This window comes from Rousettus aegyptiacus, unplaced genomic scaffold, assembly GCF_014176215.1.
Source record: "Rousettus aegyptiacus isolate mRouAeg1 unplaced genomic scaffold, mRouAeg1.p scaffold_m13_p_2, whole genome shotgun sequence".
In the NCBI taxonomy this organism is placed as follows: Eukaryota; Metazoa; Chordata; class Mammalia; order Chiroptera; family Pteropodidae; genus Rousettus; species Rousettus aegyptiacus.
Genome location: NW_023416295.1, coordinates 152,957,214 through 152,976,079, shown reverse-complemented (window position 1 = coordinate 152,976,079; position 18,866 = coordinate 152,957,214). Strand labels below are relative to the sequence as shown.

General features: G+C 40.2%; 2 protein-coding genes across 4 annotated transcripts in view; one reads left to right on the top strand and one right to left on the bottom strand.

Annotated features, from left to right (window-relative positions):
* The window catches only part of BORCS5 (BLOC-1 related complex subunit 5), a 65,376-nt gene extending 56,600 nt beyond the window's left edge, over nucleotides 1–8,776 (top strand). For both annotated transcript variants that reach the window (XM_016156403.2, XM_016156402.2), the window contains exon 4: nucleotides 8,102–8,776. In XM_016156403.2, the coding sequence (XP_016011889.1) occupies nucleotides 8,102–8,332 (231 nt within the window). In that variant the 3' untranslated portion in view covers nucleotides 8,333–8,776. The remainder of the gene's footprint in view (nucleotides 1–8,101) is intronic.
* Nucleotides 8,777–14,114: 5,338 nt separating this feature from the next.
* The window catches only part of DUSP16 (dual specificity phosphatase 16), a 72,119-nt gene continuing 67,367 nt past the window's right edge, over nucleotides 14,115–18,866 (bottom strand). For both annotated transcript variants that reach the window (XM_016156375.2, XM_016156377.2), the window contains one exon: nucleotides 14,115–17,822. In XM_016156375.2, the coding sequence (XP_016011861.1) occupies nucleotides 16,649–17,822 (1,174 nt within the window). In that variant the 3' untranslated portion in view covers nucleotides 14,115–16,648. The remainder of the gene's footprint in view (nucleotides 17,823–18,866) is intronic.

Genomic DNA, 18,866 nt, shown 5'->3' with positions numbered 1-18,866 from the left:
GAGGATTCCAGTTTTCCACATCTTCACTAACATTTGTCATTGCCTCTCTTTTTATTTTTGCCATCCTCGTAAGTATAAGGAGTATCTCTATGTGGTTTTGATTTTCATTTCCCTGATGACAAATGATGGTGAACATCTTTTTCATGTACTCATTGGCCATTTGTGTATCTTCTTTAGAGAAATGATGAGCTATATTTGCAACACCAGATTTTGCCCTTTGGACAGTACTAATACAGAGAGTTATGCTAACTGCTCTCTAAGCAGAAGGATTAGTAGTTCTGAGATTTAGAACATGTGGAAGGGTGAAACTTTATGTAAAACACTGAAGCATTTTCCTTTGTATGTGGTCATATAATTTCAGAATTTCTCAGTTTCATTTTAGTGTTATGAAAAACAAATCAAGCATATTTGGCCATTCAGTGGAATTTGTTATACTATAACCTTTTTTTTTTATAGCTCTGTTCTATTTTTAGATCACTTATGGATATATCCTCTTGTTTATAATCTTCATAACACTACTGTGAGATAGGATGGACTCAGTTTGTGATGTGTCACACAACTAGTAGGATTTAAATTCAAGCCTTCTGTCTTTTTATGGTAACAAATTATTAACCATGTCAAGGATTTGGGGTCAGGGTGAGACTATATTGCTAGATATCAGTAATATGACCATCTCCAGGTAGATACTTGCAGCATGGCCAAGTCCTCACGGATTGTTACTGACCTCAGAATTTATTATTTGGATAAGTATAAAACAGGATGAGTTTTCATTTTTTCTTTTAACGCCATTAGCTAGAAAAACCTTACAATAAAAGAGCAGGATTATGTATCACTATATATTCATTGCATTTTGGAGCACAGAAGGATGTCTGTGCAAAGTAACGACAAAGCTGGGGCGAGATTCAGAACGTGAGAAGAGGGGCAGGCAGCCCTTGGTTAGCTGGCCTTGGCCCATTATGGCCTCAGCCCATCATGGCCTCCTTCTCCCCATCTTCATATTCCTAAATCGACCCCGTTAAGAAACAGAAATGTAAATGTAGCATGAATGCAGAGAAAGTGAACTTTCTGTTGAGATCAAATAAAAATTGACCATGAGGCTAAAGTTAACTGAGAAACATTGCATTCAAAACTGGGCATTACTTATGAATGGATGGGAAAGATGTGTGACTTTTTAAATGTAGTTTCCATTAAGTCCCTAAACAATCTTTTTTGTTTTTAACATTTCTTGTAAACCTGAGTAACTTAGGGATAGGAAAAGCAAATAGTCTATCGATCATAGAGACTTGAATTTTGTTAACTCTGGAACACAATTTACCTACTCATTTTTCTTTTGACCCATGAAAAAGGTATTAAACTTGTTTTTGTCCATCTTGTATGTATCTACAACTTCAGGTTTAGAGAATGTAGAAAATACACAATATCTATATGAAGCTATTACTGTTGTATCATGTATCTTTTCTAACTTAAAGATACAGGCCCTACTATTATGTATCACTACTTTGAAAAGATTACTTTGAAAAGGAAATTACAACAAGCATTTAGACATATTTCATAGGACGATCCATCTACCTATCCCAAACCAGCATCAAAGCTTATTTTATCAGGAAATTTTATGTCATAAAAATTTTTAGGCATTGTACTCTTCTTGAGGGAATATATCATTTTTTAAAGCTCTCCTGCTTGCCTTCATAATTTTTTTTTTGGAAAAAATATATATCCATGCATGTACACTTGTATATTTTTCTTTCACCATTTCGGGTAGCACCAACCAGTGGTAATAGTTACTCATTCTCATGGCTGAACATAAAGACCAAAAACCCTTAGAAGGACTTATAGATAAATAATGATTTAAGTTATTACATAGTGTGAAACATTTCTGTCAGGAAATTTGGGGATGAGTAATGTGACTCTGTTGTAAGATTTTCAGCAGAAGTTGAGAACAAAAGTAAAACATGTCAGTGAAAACATACAATGGTAAATTGTCATCTGAGTGATTGTGAAAGCCTTGAAGATAATTAACGTAATAGAGATGAGGCCTAGCAATAACTCCCCTGCCTTTATAACAAAGATATATTGTGTCTATTTGGGTACTTCAAAATGTCATCCCTGTTTTTCTTCCTTATTTACTAAACTTACCTTGCTTTTCCATTCTTCATGTAAAGGAGCTTTCCACGCATGGTTGCGGTTTACATATATTTTATAATTTATGGAGCTCTATTTTTCTGCGGGCTAGCCTAGGTGTTATGTACATTGTTATCTTCATTACTCCTCACATCAACACTGGGAGGTCAGTACTATTATTATCCCCAATTTAAGGGTGAAGAAGCTGAGCCTCAAAGAGGTTAAGTAACTGGTTCAAGGTCATAGGTAATCAATATGCAGAACTAAAATTTTAACCAGTTGTGTCTGACACTACTGTCTTCATCCGCAAGCTATATGTACTTGGTCATAAAGCTGGAATGGTTATTTAGCCTCACATTAATTCTTTGTTTGTTGCATCTATAGAAGCCTTCACTTCTTCTGAGAGAAGCCCACTTCTTTCAGAGTGACTCTGATGAGTCACTCAGCTTAAGCTTAGCAATGCCTTCAAATATCTAAATAGGTCATTTGCAGGGTCTGGATGGTTGCGTAACACCTGAGGTAAAAGCTCTGGATAAACCTTAGAATGTGAACTATGGAGAATTTAAGCCGGTAGGTCCGAAAGCAGCTGAGTCCTGTTCTGCCACTCCAGCCCAGTCAGGATGGGAGCTGCCATGAACAGGTCCCTCCTGAATTAGGAGTGCAACATCACTGTGGGCATTGTTACCACGAATAGCCAATTCATTCAGCAGCAACAACTCTCCAGAGACAAAGGATTGCATTCAGGATCATCTTGGCTATGAGCTGGAAGAGTCCAGAGTCCTCAGAGTGGTGTGAGAACTGACCAGATTTTTTTCCCTTCCACCCTCTGTCGGGCCTTCAGCAAGGGAGTTCTATTGAGATAACCGTCTGCTTATCATCTAGCTACTCTGTTTGTTCCTGATCTGTAGTCCAGTTGACTTAATAGTGCCCATGGATACAACCTTCAGCAAGTGTCACTCTTAACCTTCTCGGATCCTTTATACCAAAGTCAGATCCCACTTCCCGGTGACCTCCTATAGGACCGTTCCCTGGGCTTCTAGCTCATTCCCAGAGACCCTTCACTGGCCCCCTCTTCCTTATTTTTCTTTTTAATAAACTCAGTTGATGTTCAACTGATCAGTCGGAGGCTCACCTTCCTGGAAGGGATCTTAATTCTCTTTTTAAAGATCTTAAAAGCTGATTTTTTCCATTAAAAATCAATTAATATTTGAGTGAGACAGAGTCTCCAGGGCAATTATCCTGAAAAGATCCCCAATTTGGACTTTATATTGAGTTATAAGAGTTATTTATATATTCTGGGTATATATGTTAACATATATATATATAGCATGAATGTTTTCTCTTAGACTGTGGCTTGCCTTATTTTCTTAATGGTATCTTTTGAAGGGAAGTTGTAAGTTTTGGTGAAGATCAATTTAATGATTTTTTTTTTCTATTATAGTTAGTGTTTTTTGGACCTGTCTATACAATCTTGGTTTACCCCAAGGTAGCAAAGGTTATTCCCCTGTTTTCTTCAAGAAGTTTTATAGTTTTAGGTTGTGTGTTTAGGTCTGTGATCTATTTCATGTTAATTTTTATGTATGGGGTGAGGCAGAGGGGTCCAGTTTGTTTGTTTTTTTCCTATATAGATATGTTTATTCTAGCACTAATAGTTGAAAAAAAAATTTTCCCATTGAAAAAATTATCTTGGAACCTTTGTTTTAAAAAAAATGAATTGACCACATATATTTAGTTCTATTTCTATACTCTGTTCAGTTTCATCGATCTATGTATCTGTCTATGCGAATACCACACTATCTCGTTTACTATAGCCTTATAGAAAGTCTTGAAATCAAGTATCGTAAGTATTCAAAGTATTTTTTTCTTTTTCAAAATTCTTTTGGCCAGTCTGTGTACTCGGAATCAGCTTATCAAATCACACAAAAAAAATGTCTTTTACAATTTCAGTTCATATTGCAAATGAATCAGTAGATCAATTTGGCAAGAATTAAGATCTTAATTATATTGAATCTTCCATTCCATGAACATGGTATTTACTTCTCCATTTTTCGAGATTGCCTTTAAGTTTTCACAGTAGGGTTTTGTAATATTTTGTAATATTAGTGTACAGGTCTTGTACACATTGTGTTGAAATTTTCCCTAGCTATTTCGTGTTGTTTATGCAGTCTAAACAGCATTTTTTATTCCATTTTTGTTCTTGGTAAGTATATAGAAATACAATTGATTTTTGTGTATTGACCATGTGTTTTGCAGCCTTGCTAAATTCACTCGTTAGTTTTGTTAGTTTTTGGTAGATTCCTTAAGATTTTCTAAATACACTGTCATGTCATTTGTAGATAAAGACCGTTTTATTTATTCCTTTCCGGTGTCTTGCACCAGTATGTTAGCTGTAGGGTTTTCATAGATGTCCTTTATCAGACAGAGGACATTTCCTTCTATTCCTAATTTGCTGAAATTTTTCATAATCGAACTTATTAAATGCTCTTTCTTCATCTGTTGAAGCAATTATGTGATTTTTAACCTTTATTCTATTGAAATTGCAGATTAGTTTGAGTTTCAGATGCTGAAACAGCTTACATTCTTGAGATAAACCTTACTTGGTCATGATGTTTTATCCTTTTGTATATTGCTGGGTTTGGTTTGCTGATATTTTGGATCCATATCTGGCAGTGGACTAACCAGGTGGGCAGGTAGGCCGCACCATCCATAGAAGGTATTTAGAACAAGTTTGAGCACATTCCACAGCTATCTAATGTTTTAGTGAAGCCTGAGGATATACTCAAAAATCATCTCACCTCCTTTTTCACCCATCCTTTCAAATGTACTGCCACGAAAAACAGTACATGAATATGTAGGGAAAGGTTTAAAGTATGAGTTTGAGAGCTAATATTTAGTTCCTTGAGGGCAGGGACTTTATCTCATTCATTTCTATCAGCATGAGATTAAATTCAACTGGTGTTACAGAGAACCACAATTAAGGGGCTCATACAGAGTGGAAATATGTTCTCTCCCAGGCCTAGTACTGTTCTCACCACAAAACGTCCTCATGGATCCAGACTTCTAGCTCACTGCTCTGCTGGCCCAGTGATGTGACCTCAGTTATTCTCAGGGTGTAAGGGGACTGCATCCACAGTCCAGTAGCAGCAGACCGAAGGAAGAGAGGAGGAAGAGAAAGAAGAGGAGCAAAGAGAGCGGGCGAGCTAACAGCTGCCATGGAGACTTCCACTTGCACATACCACCAACTAGAACTTTGTCGTGTGGTTATAGCAAGGCAAGGGTTGAGGAGAAGAAACAGTCATTCTTGGTCTGTTGGAAAATCTAATAGTTTTTCATTTAAATGTTTTTTTCTGGAAGTTCCTGAAACAAAGTTATTTGCAACATTTCCTGGGCCTGAGTTTCCTGGAAAAATGAAGTCATGTTAATAAAGACAGTGGAGAAGGAAGGTCATATTAATGTACACAGTAAGCTGTGTGGGTATAAATAGTTTTGGTTTTCAGTATCTGTACCCAAGGACCACACATGGTGCATGGCACACTGTCATATTTAATATATATCTGTTGACTGTGTATCTTTGTGTCAAAAAATAGAAATAGGAAAGGTAAGGATATGTCCCAGATTGTCAAAATGGTAAGATCCAGAATAACTGCCTAAAGTCATGTCAGATGTGCCAAAATAAGTCTACATGCAAAGGTAGGTATTAGGGATCAGGAACAGTGTTGCCTCAAGACAGCAAAGGGCAGGTACATGAGTAGGTATCACCAATTTTATTACACTTTTCCAGGTATTAAAGTCTTACTTGTACCATATTGAGACTTTCCTTACAGTAGTCAGAAAGGATAGGAAAAGATTTAAAAGGCAATGAGTTTTTCATCATGTGATTTGATATTCTTTAGTGCTATTTCATGTACCAATTAAAATCTCACGTACCACCAATGGTATACTCTCTCATTAAGGAAATATGTGTAAAAGGAAGATGCTGGACTGAGGTGGTCTGGGTTCTAGTCTTGGTTCCGTCACTTTGAGACTTTGGAGGTCATTCAACCTTAAGTTGTCTGTCATTTTTTTTCATGGACTGTTAGGGAATTGATTCTTGAAAGACATAAGCATGTATGAACAGCATGCTTGAATTATGTGTGCTCGCCTAAGCATTAAACATGAAATGGCTTAGGACAGAAGCTCTGGATACATTTAACTTGGGCCCAGCTGGATGTGGAAATGTGTAGGGACGTGTATGCCATCTGAATACCTTGCTAAGATGGTTGTAAAAACCGATCAGGTATAAATCAGGATGGGGGTAGGGAAAGATTGATTGCCAAGGTCTTTAGATGTAAGTTAGAACCTTGAAGACCATTTCCGATAAACTCCTTGGGTGTCTAATCTGGTAGAGTTGAGGGGGACAGGAATGTGCCTGCCAGGTGAAATGTGACAACCCAAGAGGGTTCTGAATTCTGGAGGAGGCTGTTCAATGAGCCATGCTGGTACTTAGGAAGATTCCTATTGGCTCCTGCATCTCCCACTGTCTCTCAGAACATGGGGTGTTTCTAGACGCTGGATTGAATTGCCAGCCTGAAAAGGCCTGGCAGTTGGCTGTTATGAACAATAATTTACTGGCTCACTACGTCCAAAGTGCTGAATGACTGAATAGGGTTGCAGAGAACCCTCTGAAGGTATAAATTGTCTCCACATTATTTGGAGTTTTCTGTTTGGATGGGCTTTTTTTCCTCCCTGAGCTCTTCTCCCACTAGCCATCTTTTTGTCCCCTAGGCATTTCAAAACAAGGGAGGGAAGAACCAACATAGAAAAAACAAGCACTAAGTTCTTCAACACACCTCCCCTCCTGCCCATCCCTCTCTCCCCCCACACACAATATAAAAATAGAACTGGTGATTTTTTTCTTAGGGCTGGCTTTGCTCTCTTATATTAACGTATAGTTTTTTATTTGTTTTTGTTTCGATCACACCATTTTCAGAGGCTCTGTAGTGACATGCGTTGAGTGCCAGCACTTTGCATCAGACTGGGTTGGCAAGGGATGCTCCTGGAATAGACTAGAAGGAAGGGCTGAAGTAGATAGGAATGTGAGTCTCGGTAGTTTGTCTTTTCCCTAGTCCAGGGAGGTAACTAGGGAGAGAAAGTGGATGTGGGGTCCACACAGAGGAGGGGGTCCAGGCATCTGACACGCTGCAGCTTCCCTCCCACTGTTTTATCCAGATGGTAGGCTCCAAAAGACCTCACTAGGCGAAGAAAAGAGGTCACAGAAAGGGCACCCACAGCGTAATGCTTGTTGAACTGGGGGAGAGGATGCATGAGGCAGTCCTCACGATTTGCCTCACGTGGTATGGGTTTGAGCCTTGGTTGTCATTTTTGGTCCTGGCACGCCTTTCCTTTCAGTTTTTTTCTCTAGCGTGACTGTCCATCTGTAGCCATTCAGGGAAGAGAGGAGGAAACAAAGAACGCATTTTAAAGCACCTCCGCGCTGCGCCAAGTCCCGTGCTAAGACATGTTTGTGTGTGTTCTCATTGCATCCTCATAGCAACCCTGCAACTGTGGAATTTGTTCCCTGTTTTCTGTGAAGACCCTGGGACAGGAAACATAAGTATTATCAACTCAAGTGGCAGAGCCATCTTTAAACTCTGGTCTGATTTCCAAGTCCAGGATTCTTTCATGTGAAGAGACTGAGATAGAAATCCCCAGGTCAGCACAAGGTATAAATGGTTCACATTCCCAAAACATAGAGCTGGAGACAGTCATCTCTTAGTGTCTCTGGAAAGATGGTTCTGGAATCATCATTGATAAAGCTAAATTCATAAAGGGTTTGTTTTTGCTTTAGTTTTTATCCCCCAGTGCTTCCCATAAAGCTAGCCAGCTTCCATCTGACCCGTGGGATTCTGTACCTCCTGCCAATCATGGCGATTACCTGATCCTCTTGAGAAGACTTGTTTGTACTAGATTTAATACATTCCACTTCTTTTCCCTTCTACAGATGGATCTGTCAGTAGAAACACTCTTTAGCTTCATGCAAGAGCGCCAGAAAAGATACGCCAAATACGCAGAGCAGATCCAGAAAGTCAACGAAATGTCCGCCATCCTCCGCCGCATACAGATGGGCATAGACCAGACTGTGCCCCTGATGGAGAGGCTCAACAGCATGCTGCCGGAGGGCGAGAGGCTAGAGCCCTTTAGCATGAAGCCGGACCGGGACCTCAAGCTGTAGAGCTGCTGCTCCCCTCCCGGCTGTTGTTCTGTGGGGACAGAGCTTGGGGCCACCCATACGCTGAGGACATTTGAAACTAAAGTCATATGATGTGACTCGAAGCTGATTGAAGGGATGTGAAGCCTTCCAGCTGGCCTGAAAAATCTGACTTTGCCCTACCTACCCCTTTCCTTGATACTTTCCCTTTGCATAATGAATCAAATTCACTCTCAGCAATAACTGAAGTTGGAACAGTTGAATTGTTAGAAATTCTTTACAGAGCTCTGCATTGGGAATTATTTTTATTTTGAGAGTGTATATTATCTAGTCTAGCTTGTGGAGTAAAAATATGGAGAGAAGGAGAGGAATATTTTAAGAAGCCCTGTGTTCTTGATGCCTTCGGGAAATTTTACCCAATGGACTCTGGCTTATGGGTTGTAAACATAAAGAACTAATTTAATCCAGGTCTGTGTGTTACTGTTCCCGCCCTATTTCCATCCTGGCACGTCTTTTTCTGGGGCACTCTCTTCCTGCCCTGATGAAACCGTGGTATTTTTGTTGCGTGCCAGGGTATGTTGTCCTTCGTATGTGGTCATTGGAAACCCAAGACTCCCTTTCTACACCCCCATCGAGTTCATCTCCCACTGATAACTCGTTACCTAGATGTATAGTTTAAGTTTCTTTTTATTACATCAACACTGGCAGGACTCCAGCTGTTGGAACAGGGTTTTAGTCAGCATTTATTTTACTAGCCTGGTAAACTTGTGGCGTGGCCAGACCTTGACAGCAGACCAGAGAGCACTCACTCAGTCGGCATTTAGGGAGCCCATTAGACATGCTAGACATTGTGCCGGGCATACAGAAATGGCTACAGAGTCCCAGCCCTTCTTTTCTGAAGGGAGTGAACTCAGAATACTGCTGAATTTCTATGGGAGTTTAGGAAATGAACCAATTCGAGTAACCACAAAAGTACTTCATGCAGCACTTTGCACATCATAAATGTTCTAATGGACGAAAAGACTGAAGAAGCAAAGAAACGGAATGTAGGAACGGCTCCTACATCCTGGGAAATTGAGACTGAGAGCTAGGGATATCATGCAGGTCTCCATGTGCTCCGTTTACTTCTCCCAACCTCAAAGGTGTTTGTTTGTTTATTTGTTTGTTTGTTTGTTTTAATGTTCAAATGCCTTTGGTACATTTATAAGGTTAAAATTGAGCCCACTGAACTTAGCATATCTCAGGTAAATTTTATTTCCTTGAATTTTTAAATTTTTTAAGTCTTGGATTTTAATCAGGTGCTATCTTGTAAGGTTCTTAGAACTCAGAATAAAATGTAGGACATAGAACAACTTGATAACAGAAGAAACATGCACATTCTAAGTTAAATGGAAAAAATTTTTTTAAAAAATTCAAACAGGAAGAAGACAGCTTCTAGGATTTTCTAAGGACCAAAAAAATATATATCAAGGTTGTTTTTTCCCTCTGAGCTGGAAAGACAAGTTGGAAACCAGAGCAAAGGGAAGAGGCCAAGACGGCATCTGACTTTCTCACAGGGCAGCCTTCAGCTCCCATTGCTGGCTTCCGGGGCACTGATGCCTTTCTTTCCCCATGAGTAAGGTGGGTTAGAGCCATCCAGCCTGAGGCGATGAAGGGGTCTGAGGGAGCCTTTGGAGGATTTGGAAGTGAACTGGGAGTGGGGAGCTAGCTATACTTTTCACCTTTGTTGGGCCACACTGTTGAAAGTTTGCCTTTATAGTGCACTTCGATAGGAGTTTAGTGGGACCTTAAACCAGTTCTAGAGCAATTCATTAGAATACAAATCAAGATGTCCTGTAACTTAGAAACCTGTTAAATAGCTAAGGTTATTCTAGGAAATGTCATGGAGAAGAAGACAGCAGCATTTATTGAATAATGTATCTTTACTCCATTAATGTGCGGTAGCCCTTCTTTCCTGTATTAAATCTCCATATAATTGAGGCTCTAGTTCTGGACTATATTCTAATCCATTGATCTTTCTCTACATATTGTTTCATGCTGTTTCTTTTTTTTGTTCTTACTGTTTTAGTATTTCACAATACATTTTAATATCTGATTTGGCTAGACTAGGTCCCACCTGCTGATTACAGTTTTTTTCTAACATCATTTTTTAAAATTTCAAACTGGCAGAAAAGTTGGAAATAATACAAGGAATACTCATATTCCCTTCACCTAGGACTGATGTGTGTATGGTTTTGCAATGTCCATTTGGCTAATCTGAACTTCGTTTCCCAGAATTCCCATCCCTGTTCATTTCTGGCTAGGTTTGACCATGTGAAAAATGTGTGTGAGATTTGTTAAAGTAAAGCAATGACCGTGCTTATTCGCCGAAAGTCGCCCTTGGTCAGGCCCTATTGCATCTCATGCACATTTGATGTGGGCAGCATCTGGGCCGACAGCTTCTCCAGCTCCCACAGAACTCTGCCTGCAACTCTTCCAGATCCTGGGCCAGATATGCCACTAGCTTCTCCTTCGGGGCATCTGCTGCAGGGAAGATGAAGGCTTAGGTAAGAGGCCAGCCTGGGTTCTGGTGAGAAACAGATGCTGGTTCCATCTTGTTGCTTGCAATCTTGTGTCATGGCTCTCACCAAAGCATTATCTAGCTTCTTGCCTGACCATCTGCTCAGCGATTTCAGTTCAAAGAAGACAGCTGAACCCAGGACTCTACCAGCTCCTATAATTAGTTGCTTAAGGTCAGTCCCTTTAATAGCCCCCTTATTCAACATCATTTCTAGTGGTTCTTCTCTGATGACATGGTGTTACCTGTCCTTTCCCTCATTGACTATTTTTACTTTTTCCAATGGATTCTGGGAATCTGAGTGATTTTGGTATTTTAAGAATCAGTTATACTAGATCTGTTGGTTAATACCCAGTGACATGTCTGGCTACTGTTGGATGTTTCAGGAGTGAGGAAGCAGTCTAGAGTTGTCCAAGAACCCTGGCAATCTACGGTAAGTCATTTAAATTTCCCGAGCCTGTTTCCACCTCCCTACAGCATTATGGGCTTTCAAACCCCTTCCAACTCTAAGATTCCAAGTCTGCAGTTCTATACTTCGCTCTTTAGCAGTGAGGAGAAGCATCTTTACCTGTTGTCTCTCCAAGCAGTGTTCTTGGGTAGTGACTTTAAATTCTGAGTTCCCAAGGGAGAACTTTCCTTCTTTTTGTTAATTGTAAACTAAGTATCCCATGGTTCCCTTCTTTTAAGAACCTGTTTTGTTCATCAGTTTATTAATCTATATTTATGATCACCATCAAACAGGCCCCTATACTGTAGTCTCCTTGTTTGACCAGTTGAAGTACAAGGCCAGCAGATGCTGGCCTTCATCCCTTGTGTTGTGTGTATATAAGAGGAAGTGAAAATGTAGACTTCATGTCTTCATTTCCCTCAGTTTTATCATTCTTAGTAATTTATATTCTCTGACAGAGTATTTGATTAAATGAGTTTTGAGGATTCCATACCCTGAGATATGAGTGCACTCAGGAAATGAGGTGTTTTTTTTGGGGGGGGGGCGGGAGGAGGGAGGTATTCCCTGGGTATTTCTTTGCTTCTTCCTCTGACCTATGAAAAAGGTACATTATAGGTATTACAAACATGCCATTTCCAATCACATAAATTAATGGCCCCAGGGGAATGTTTGCCACTGGTTCTTCTGTGTTGATTTGTAGAATTTAGCTTTGGCATTTCCCCTAGCAAGTCCCAGGGCAAAACCAGGCATCTTCAGAAACTGAGAGCTGTGAACAAATGTATTAAATTCTAGAGTGATTGTAAATTTTCTCTTCCCAATTTATGCTTCAGCTAACCCCAGATACCTAGTACTCAGTAGGAAATTACTTAAAAGGTTGATATTAAAGAGTAGAGTGAAGTGAAATTTTTTCTTCTTGTGGACTTTTTAGGTATGAGACTTTCCTTAATCGTGAGAGAAAAAATTTTGCTTTTCTTTCCCCTACCCTTTCGTTCCTCTCTTAAGATCTACAAAGTGCCCCAGAGGAGGTCATTGTTCATTTATAACAAACAATATTTAATTTCTTGCACACAGAAGGCATTCAAATGTCATAGCTACAAAAGGGAAGGGCAACCGGATAAATGATGCACATGCTTCAAACCAAAAATTCCTAACCTTTTCGGCAGTTAAATCTTATTGGCTACTCGGATAACCAATATCTCACATGGTATACAGGTGTGTATCCATTATTCTTAGCAATTTGGTCATTAAGTGTCACATATCAGACCTGATAGCATTTACTGATGCAATTTTTATTCTACCAATCAAGGCATATTCTACTGCTCCCTTTTATTACATAGTGAAGCATGATTTATGCTAAAAGCGTTTATGAACTAAGTACTTTTAATTCAGTCTTTGAAACTGTCGTGATTCCTGACCAGGGAGGACACAGACTATAATTACCCTGTTTGCCTGTGACACTGATCCTAGTTACATTCTGCATGTCCTGTGGGACAGCATTTCAAACTGATTCTAGTGTTTTAGTTAGAACCAAAGGAATGAAACTTCTGTTTTTATATAAACCCAATTTGATGTCTGTGCACATAAACTGCAACAATGATTGACTTGTAAACATCTTCCAAGACGATGCTGTAATTTTCCAGTTGATTTCGCAACACGTTGAAGATATAACCAGTATAATTATGCTGTACAAGGATAAATGAGCCCCACAGAATGCTAGAAATAACTTCCCTCTTCCATTTATAGACGCAGAAAAGAGAGCACAGCATCTAGAGAAATTTTGTCTATTAGACCTAAAACATTCCTAATTAGTGTCAGAAAAACAACCAGATGAGTTATTTAAAATAAAATGGCAGTGAAAGTTTTAAAGGTAAAAAGTTGTCATCAACTGGTCTTGCTGTGCACTCCCTACCCTTCAGGTCTACCTTCTTTATTTCCCCTTAGTCTAAGCCCAAACTAGGCCCAAATCTGTCTGCCCTTAAACTAGTAACCAGCTTGACCTTCTGGGCTTCCCACCATCTCCACTTTCTTATCCGAAGCCTCTCACTAAAACAATTGCTGCCTTCTGCCACCTTCCATCGTCACACAGATTTCTCCCGCCCTCCCTTTATTGTCACACACCCACCTCCATTTTTCTGCAAGGCCCTGGCAAAGACAGCTCTTCTCGTCGTCGCCTACCCAGTACACTACTTGCTTTTAAATTTTCTTAAATCAACCTGGAAAGCCTCTCACAACTAACTTAAATGACATCACCTATGATTATGATTCTGTCACTGCATCTGCTTGCACTGAAGGTAAATGCTTTATTCCTTTAATATGTAATTCTTTACTAACAAACTGATGACTGTTTCCAATCTCATAAGTCATCACGTCCAGTGTCATTTATAAGCAGGTCATTAAGATGTACACAGCAAGGATGGAGAACAGTATTCCTCCTCAGTTGTTCCTGCAAGAAGTATAAGTCCATTTACATACATTAAAATGTACCATGAATGTGTATCTGGTCTTTTAAGTTCCTGCTCTGTATTTGTTCTGAATTCAGTCAGTCAGCAAATATTTACCAAGGGCCTTAGTGTGCATATGATATAGACATTAAAGAATGAGGGCTAGCATGAAACTGCCAATGATCCAATGTTTCATGTGAATAAGAGCACATAATATGTGACTACCTCACCATTTCATTTTGAGCTAATTACTCTTTGACATGAGAAAAATAGCATAGGTTCTACTAATGCCTCCTTCCACAACTTGGACATTGCTGTTCTCACCAAGTTTATAGATGCAAAGAGAGGTCCTTTCTCATATTTATGTATAAACAGGTACCAGTTTTGATTTTATTTTATCATATTAACACACATGACACATCATGAGAAATGCACAATTTAACCATTCAACAGCTTGCCTTACTCCAACACAACACTATATTCATATTAAACATTTATACAGTCTTTCCACCTAACTTTACATATGTCTTAAACCATTTTCCAGCATTTCTCACATAGAAGTCTAGGTTTTGCTCTTTAAAATCACCATTCTTGTATCATCCTAGTAGACTCCAGGGCTTCCCCTACAATGACACACTGCAGAGACCCAGCCACCATGCCACCTGGAGACACCCAAGGAGCTCCAGGGCTTGCCTCTGCGGCTGCCCCTTCAGCATGGTAGTCTTGATTCCAAGAACTGATTATTTGACATTAGCAATCAAGGACTAAAGGCTGTAGTGTATGACTACTTTGCAGGAAGGAAGGGGACCCATGGCCAAGAGAAATCTCAAATGATGGAAGGCAGATTTCTTCCCAAATATCTCATCTAAACCAAGTCCCCCAACTCCTTTGAAACATATTTAACATTGAAACTATTGCTTCCATTTCTTAAAAATGTTTAACAGTGTAACCAAACTCTGAAAGCAGTGTTGGTGTGTGTCTATATAACACATCAAAAATTACTGTGAACCCTTGAGAATGTCTGATTACATCCAAAATTTAAATGTACAAAGTAAAACTCAGATCATTTAACAGAATTTTTTCAATATGGTGAAAATGCACTCCCTATGCGGTTTACTTTCTTTGTGCCTTCGTTTTAAACCCATATCATAGAATATTATCCGTGCATAACTAGTTATGTTATGTGAAGCTGATAATTGTCATGATCAAGTCAATTTTGAATCATGTCATTCTATGCTGGTTTTAGCACACCATAGGAAACATTAAGTCACATCCTAGTCAAAGGACTGTCCATTTCTCAAACATAGAAAAACCTGAGATATGAGTCAACAACTAGCTACACTTACAATAAAGGACAATATAACAACCCCCAACCCCCCAAAAAGCTGCTGACGTGAATTAAGGCTTCAAAAGAGGGCCACACTGTAGTTGACAAAACCCACGCCAGGAAGTTAAAAAGCAGGTATGTACTATCATTTGTGTACTTGTTCTAATCACCTCCTATTTTCAGCTGCCAGGACTGATTCCGTACAGTGATTGTAGGTTAAGGACTGAGAGACCACCTTGGTCCCACTCCATTTTGCTATGTCCTTTCTACTAAAAAAATGCTGGGGATGTTTTCTGAGAATAGCTTGGCTGTGGCTTTCCACTCTGCTCACAATGAAACAAAATTCAACCTCCTCTCCTCACCTTCCTATAGTGTTTAATTCTGAACATTCCTTGCTTACTAAAGCTTCTCTCAGCCCTATTAGTAAATCTGAAAGTCTAAGGAAATTATAGAAATTCCATCCTCATCAGATGCTAAGGGGAAAAAAACCACTGAGAAATAAGTTTCCTGCTTCTCAACAATTTTACAAACTTCTTTAATCTCTCCATAGTTTTTCTCCTTCTTAGTAGTTTCCTAAAATTCAACCTTATTGTTACATTTTTACAAAATGAAGGTGCTACTGCTCTGCTACCAACCCAAGTAAATTCACATCTGGCTTTAAACCAAGTTAATCTTTATTTAAAGGATTAATGATCCCATTTTGAATAATTCTTTGATAAGGAGGGAGGTAGACCTGTTTAGCCTCCCAAACTTAGCTTAAATAATTATGCTTCCAGACTCCTGGCTGTTACACTGAATCCTGGTTGGTTTCCCTTCTTTCTTCTGAAGCTGAGAAGAAAAAATTATCTCCATCCAGGCCCAAATGGAAATTTGTGCACAGACGGTTTGAATTGGTCTGATAAGTGTGACTAGCTACCTACCTATTCACAATGCCGAGAAAATGGGCTACCAGACATGGTAGTGGTGAAAGCCCCAACTTTCTGTCTGAGGTACTGGGTTTGCTCTAAAGTAGATCTTGGAAAGGCCCCTAATGGTCTGAGCAGGAGAATGATACTCGAATTACTCTGCTGTCCGGTGAGCTCGGATCTGTGAATCAGATCATTTCCCTTGGATTTACCACCATTAGGTTCCGTCCCTAGCAGGGTCTACCCACCCGACCCACAAGCTGGCTCAGTCTCAGCGCTAAGGTGCACTACAGAAGGACGGGAGAAAGGCTAGTATTCGAGATCTCTGCAGTACAACATGAAAACGGCAGGGGATTTTGTCCTCCAACACCAAATAAAACTTGTTTAGTAAGAACAAGAGGATGTGCAATTCAAGGCATAAAATCGTTTCATCTGTCTAGGGGGAAATCTGGCATCTACCCTTCTACTTTTGTTGAGAGAAATAGTAGCTGATCTCTCAAATGCAGATGTTGAGAACAACTATGTTGATCCATCTTTGCTTTTACACCATAGCTCCATTTTCCAAAATATATATGTATGTACATATATGTATTTCAGATTTACAGGGAATATTTTTTGTGAACGAGAAAAAAACTCAATAGAAGTCACAAGTGTCTTTCTCCTCAGGAGACCTCAATGATCTCCATGCTGCCTGAAAAGCTAGACTGGCTGCCCACTTTCCCCAGTTCTTCCCGCGATCTGTTCTCTGACATGATGCTCTCTCCAAATTCCATCTGGCAGCTTCTGCGTTTAAACTGCTTTTCAAAGGGGCTCTCTTCATGCCAGCTCCGCCGGGAGTCAGCTCTGTCACTTGGCTTCTGCCGTCTGCGCACAGAATAGAGCTGGTCACTGCAAGTGGGCAGCTGGCTACAGCTATAGGCAGAGTAACTAGCATTGCCTCCGTAGATGGCTGAGGCAGAGTAGAAGTGAGAGGACTCCGTGGCAAAATACCAGCTATTGGTCAAGGAAGGGGTGGAGGTCTGGGGAGCCAAGATATCTGAGTGCCAGCCCTTGAGCCCCAGCCCAGCGGCAGACTTTGCGAGGTGTTGCTGGCTGGTGGAAAGGCCAAAAAGGAAGTTGGTGTGGTAGTTGTCCTCCACACTCCCACTTCGATGCAGTGGAGATAAGAGAGACCTCTGGGTGGCACCACTGTTGCTGGTTCTTACTGAATGTAATCGCTTGTTCTGGCTGTCTGAAGGCCTGGTAGTCTGAGGCTTCTTAGGGATGGTGACTTCCTCCTTATCTGGGCTGGTTTCTGGAGTCTGCTCTGATACTTCCTCAACCGGAGAGAACTGGCATAGCTTGTTGGGCCCATCCAGAGTCGTGGAAGGTTTGTAGTAGTCCAGAGCATCTTCTGATGAGAAACCATGCAAGGATGCTGCCATACTGGCCGAGTATGAAACTGATTTGATGTCCAGAGAGAAGGAACGCTTGAGCTTATTGCTGTCTTCCAGCTTGTCTGAGGACAGGTGGAGCCCGTTGAGAGCCTGTACCAGTGGGCTGTCCTCTAACAGTGATGGCTGAACGCTGGGCACACTGGCAGCATGCACAGGCCTTTGCCCTGCTGCCTCTGAGGTAGCAGAGTTGGCACAGGGTGGACTGAGGGACATCTCGCTTTTCTGTCCACCCTCTGAGACTGCAGGGACAGGTTCATTTGGCTTCTCCAGGTGCAGCAGCTTGAGTTTGCTCTTTGGCCCAGATGCTCCAGTCTGGTTCTTAATCTTCTTCTCATAGTCCAGCAGCTGGCCCAGAAAATTGAAGTTTGGAGATATAGTAGGTCTTTTTTCTTTCACAAATCTATGAAGAAAAACAAAAAGACTTGAATTTTATGGCTATACTTTATCTGAAGAATGTTAAGTGAACAAATGAGATAGGAATTATTAGGCATACCCTCCCAAATACCTTTGGAAGATTGTTTTAATCAGAGATATACCTCAAGGTGGAGAACAGAAGGGCCTCTGCATTGGGGTGCTTTATAGCATGTCCTTGGAATATGCTAGGAAGGGGGGTGCCAAGTTCCCCTTATTAAGCCCCCTTATTTTGAAAGACTCAAAGCTTCCAGTGCGAATGATAAGAGATGGTTCTTTCCTTACCAGAAACTTCCCCACAGGTGCTACCCTCAGAAAGTAGTACAGCTTCAATTTCCCAATATCAAAGCCTTCTCAAAGTCCCCAAAGTCATTTCCTCAAGACAATTCACATTTTTAATTAATGTCTATAAAAGGGTATCAGATGGCAAGAGCATTAAAGCATACATTTCTGGATTATTCTCTTTGTACTTAATATGACAGCATAACCAGCTATACAGTGATCTCGTGTGCCTAGCATTATGCTAATATGTTCAATTGAGTTAACAGAGCTTTAGCGTCTTCAGCCCTTAAAACCACCTTATATCAGGTGGTTGTAATTATCCCCATCACATAGGTCAAGTCCTTAAGTTACTTGCTCCAAATCACATAGCTGCTAAGTGATGGCACGGGGATTCCAAACTAGGTCTCAGCAACTTTTTTGTCACCACCATGGTAAAGAAGTTTCATCGAAGGATCAAAACTAGAAATAAATAACTTTTATGTTTCGCTGTGGAAATAAGAGAGAGATCAATTCTTTAGCGGCCCCCGGCCCTCACAGACACTCCTCAGAAGATGCAGGAGTGAAACTACACTGAAAAATTATATCTGAATAAGAGAAAAATCAAAAATAAACTTGTAAAGCAAATTAACAAAGCCAGAAATAACTGCCTCAACCATAACAAGTATAAACATACGGTCCTCATAATACTCTGTACATGATACATGGCTGCCTTTTCTTCTAGTTTTGTTTCTACATGACACAGGAGGACCTT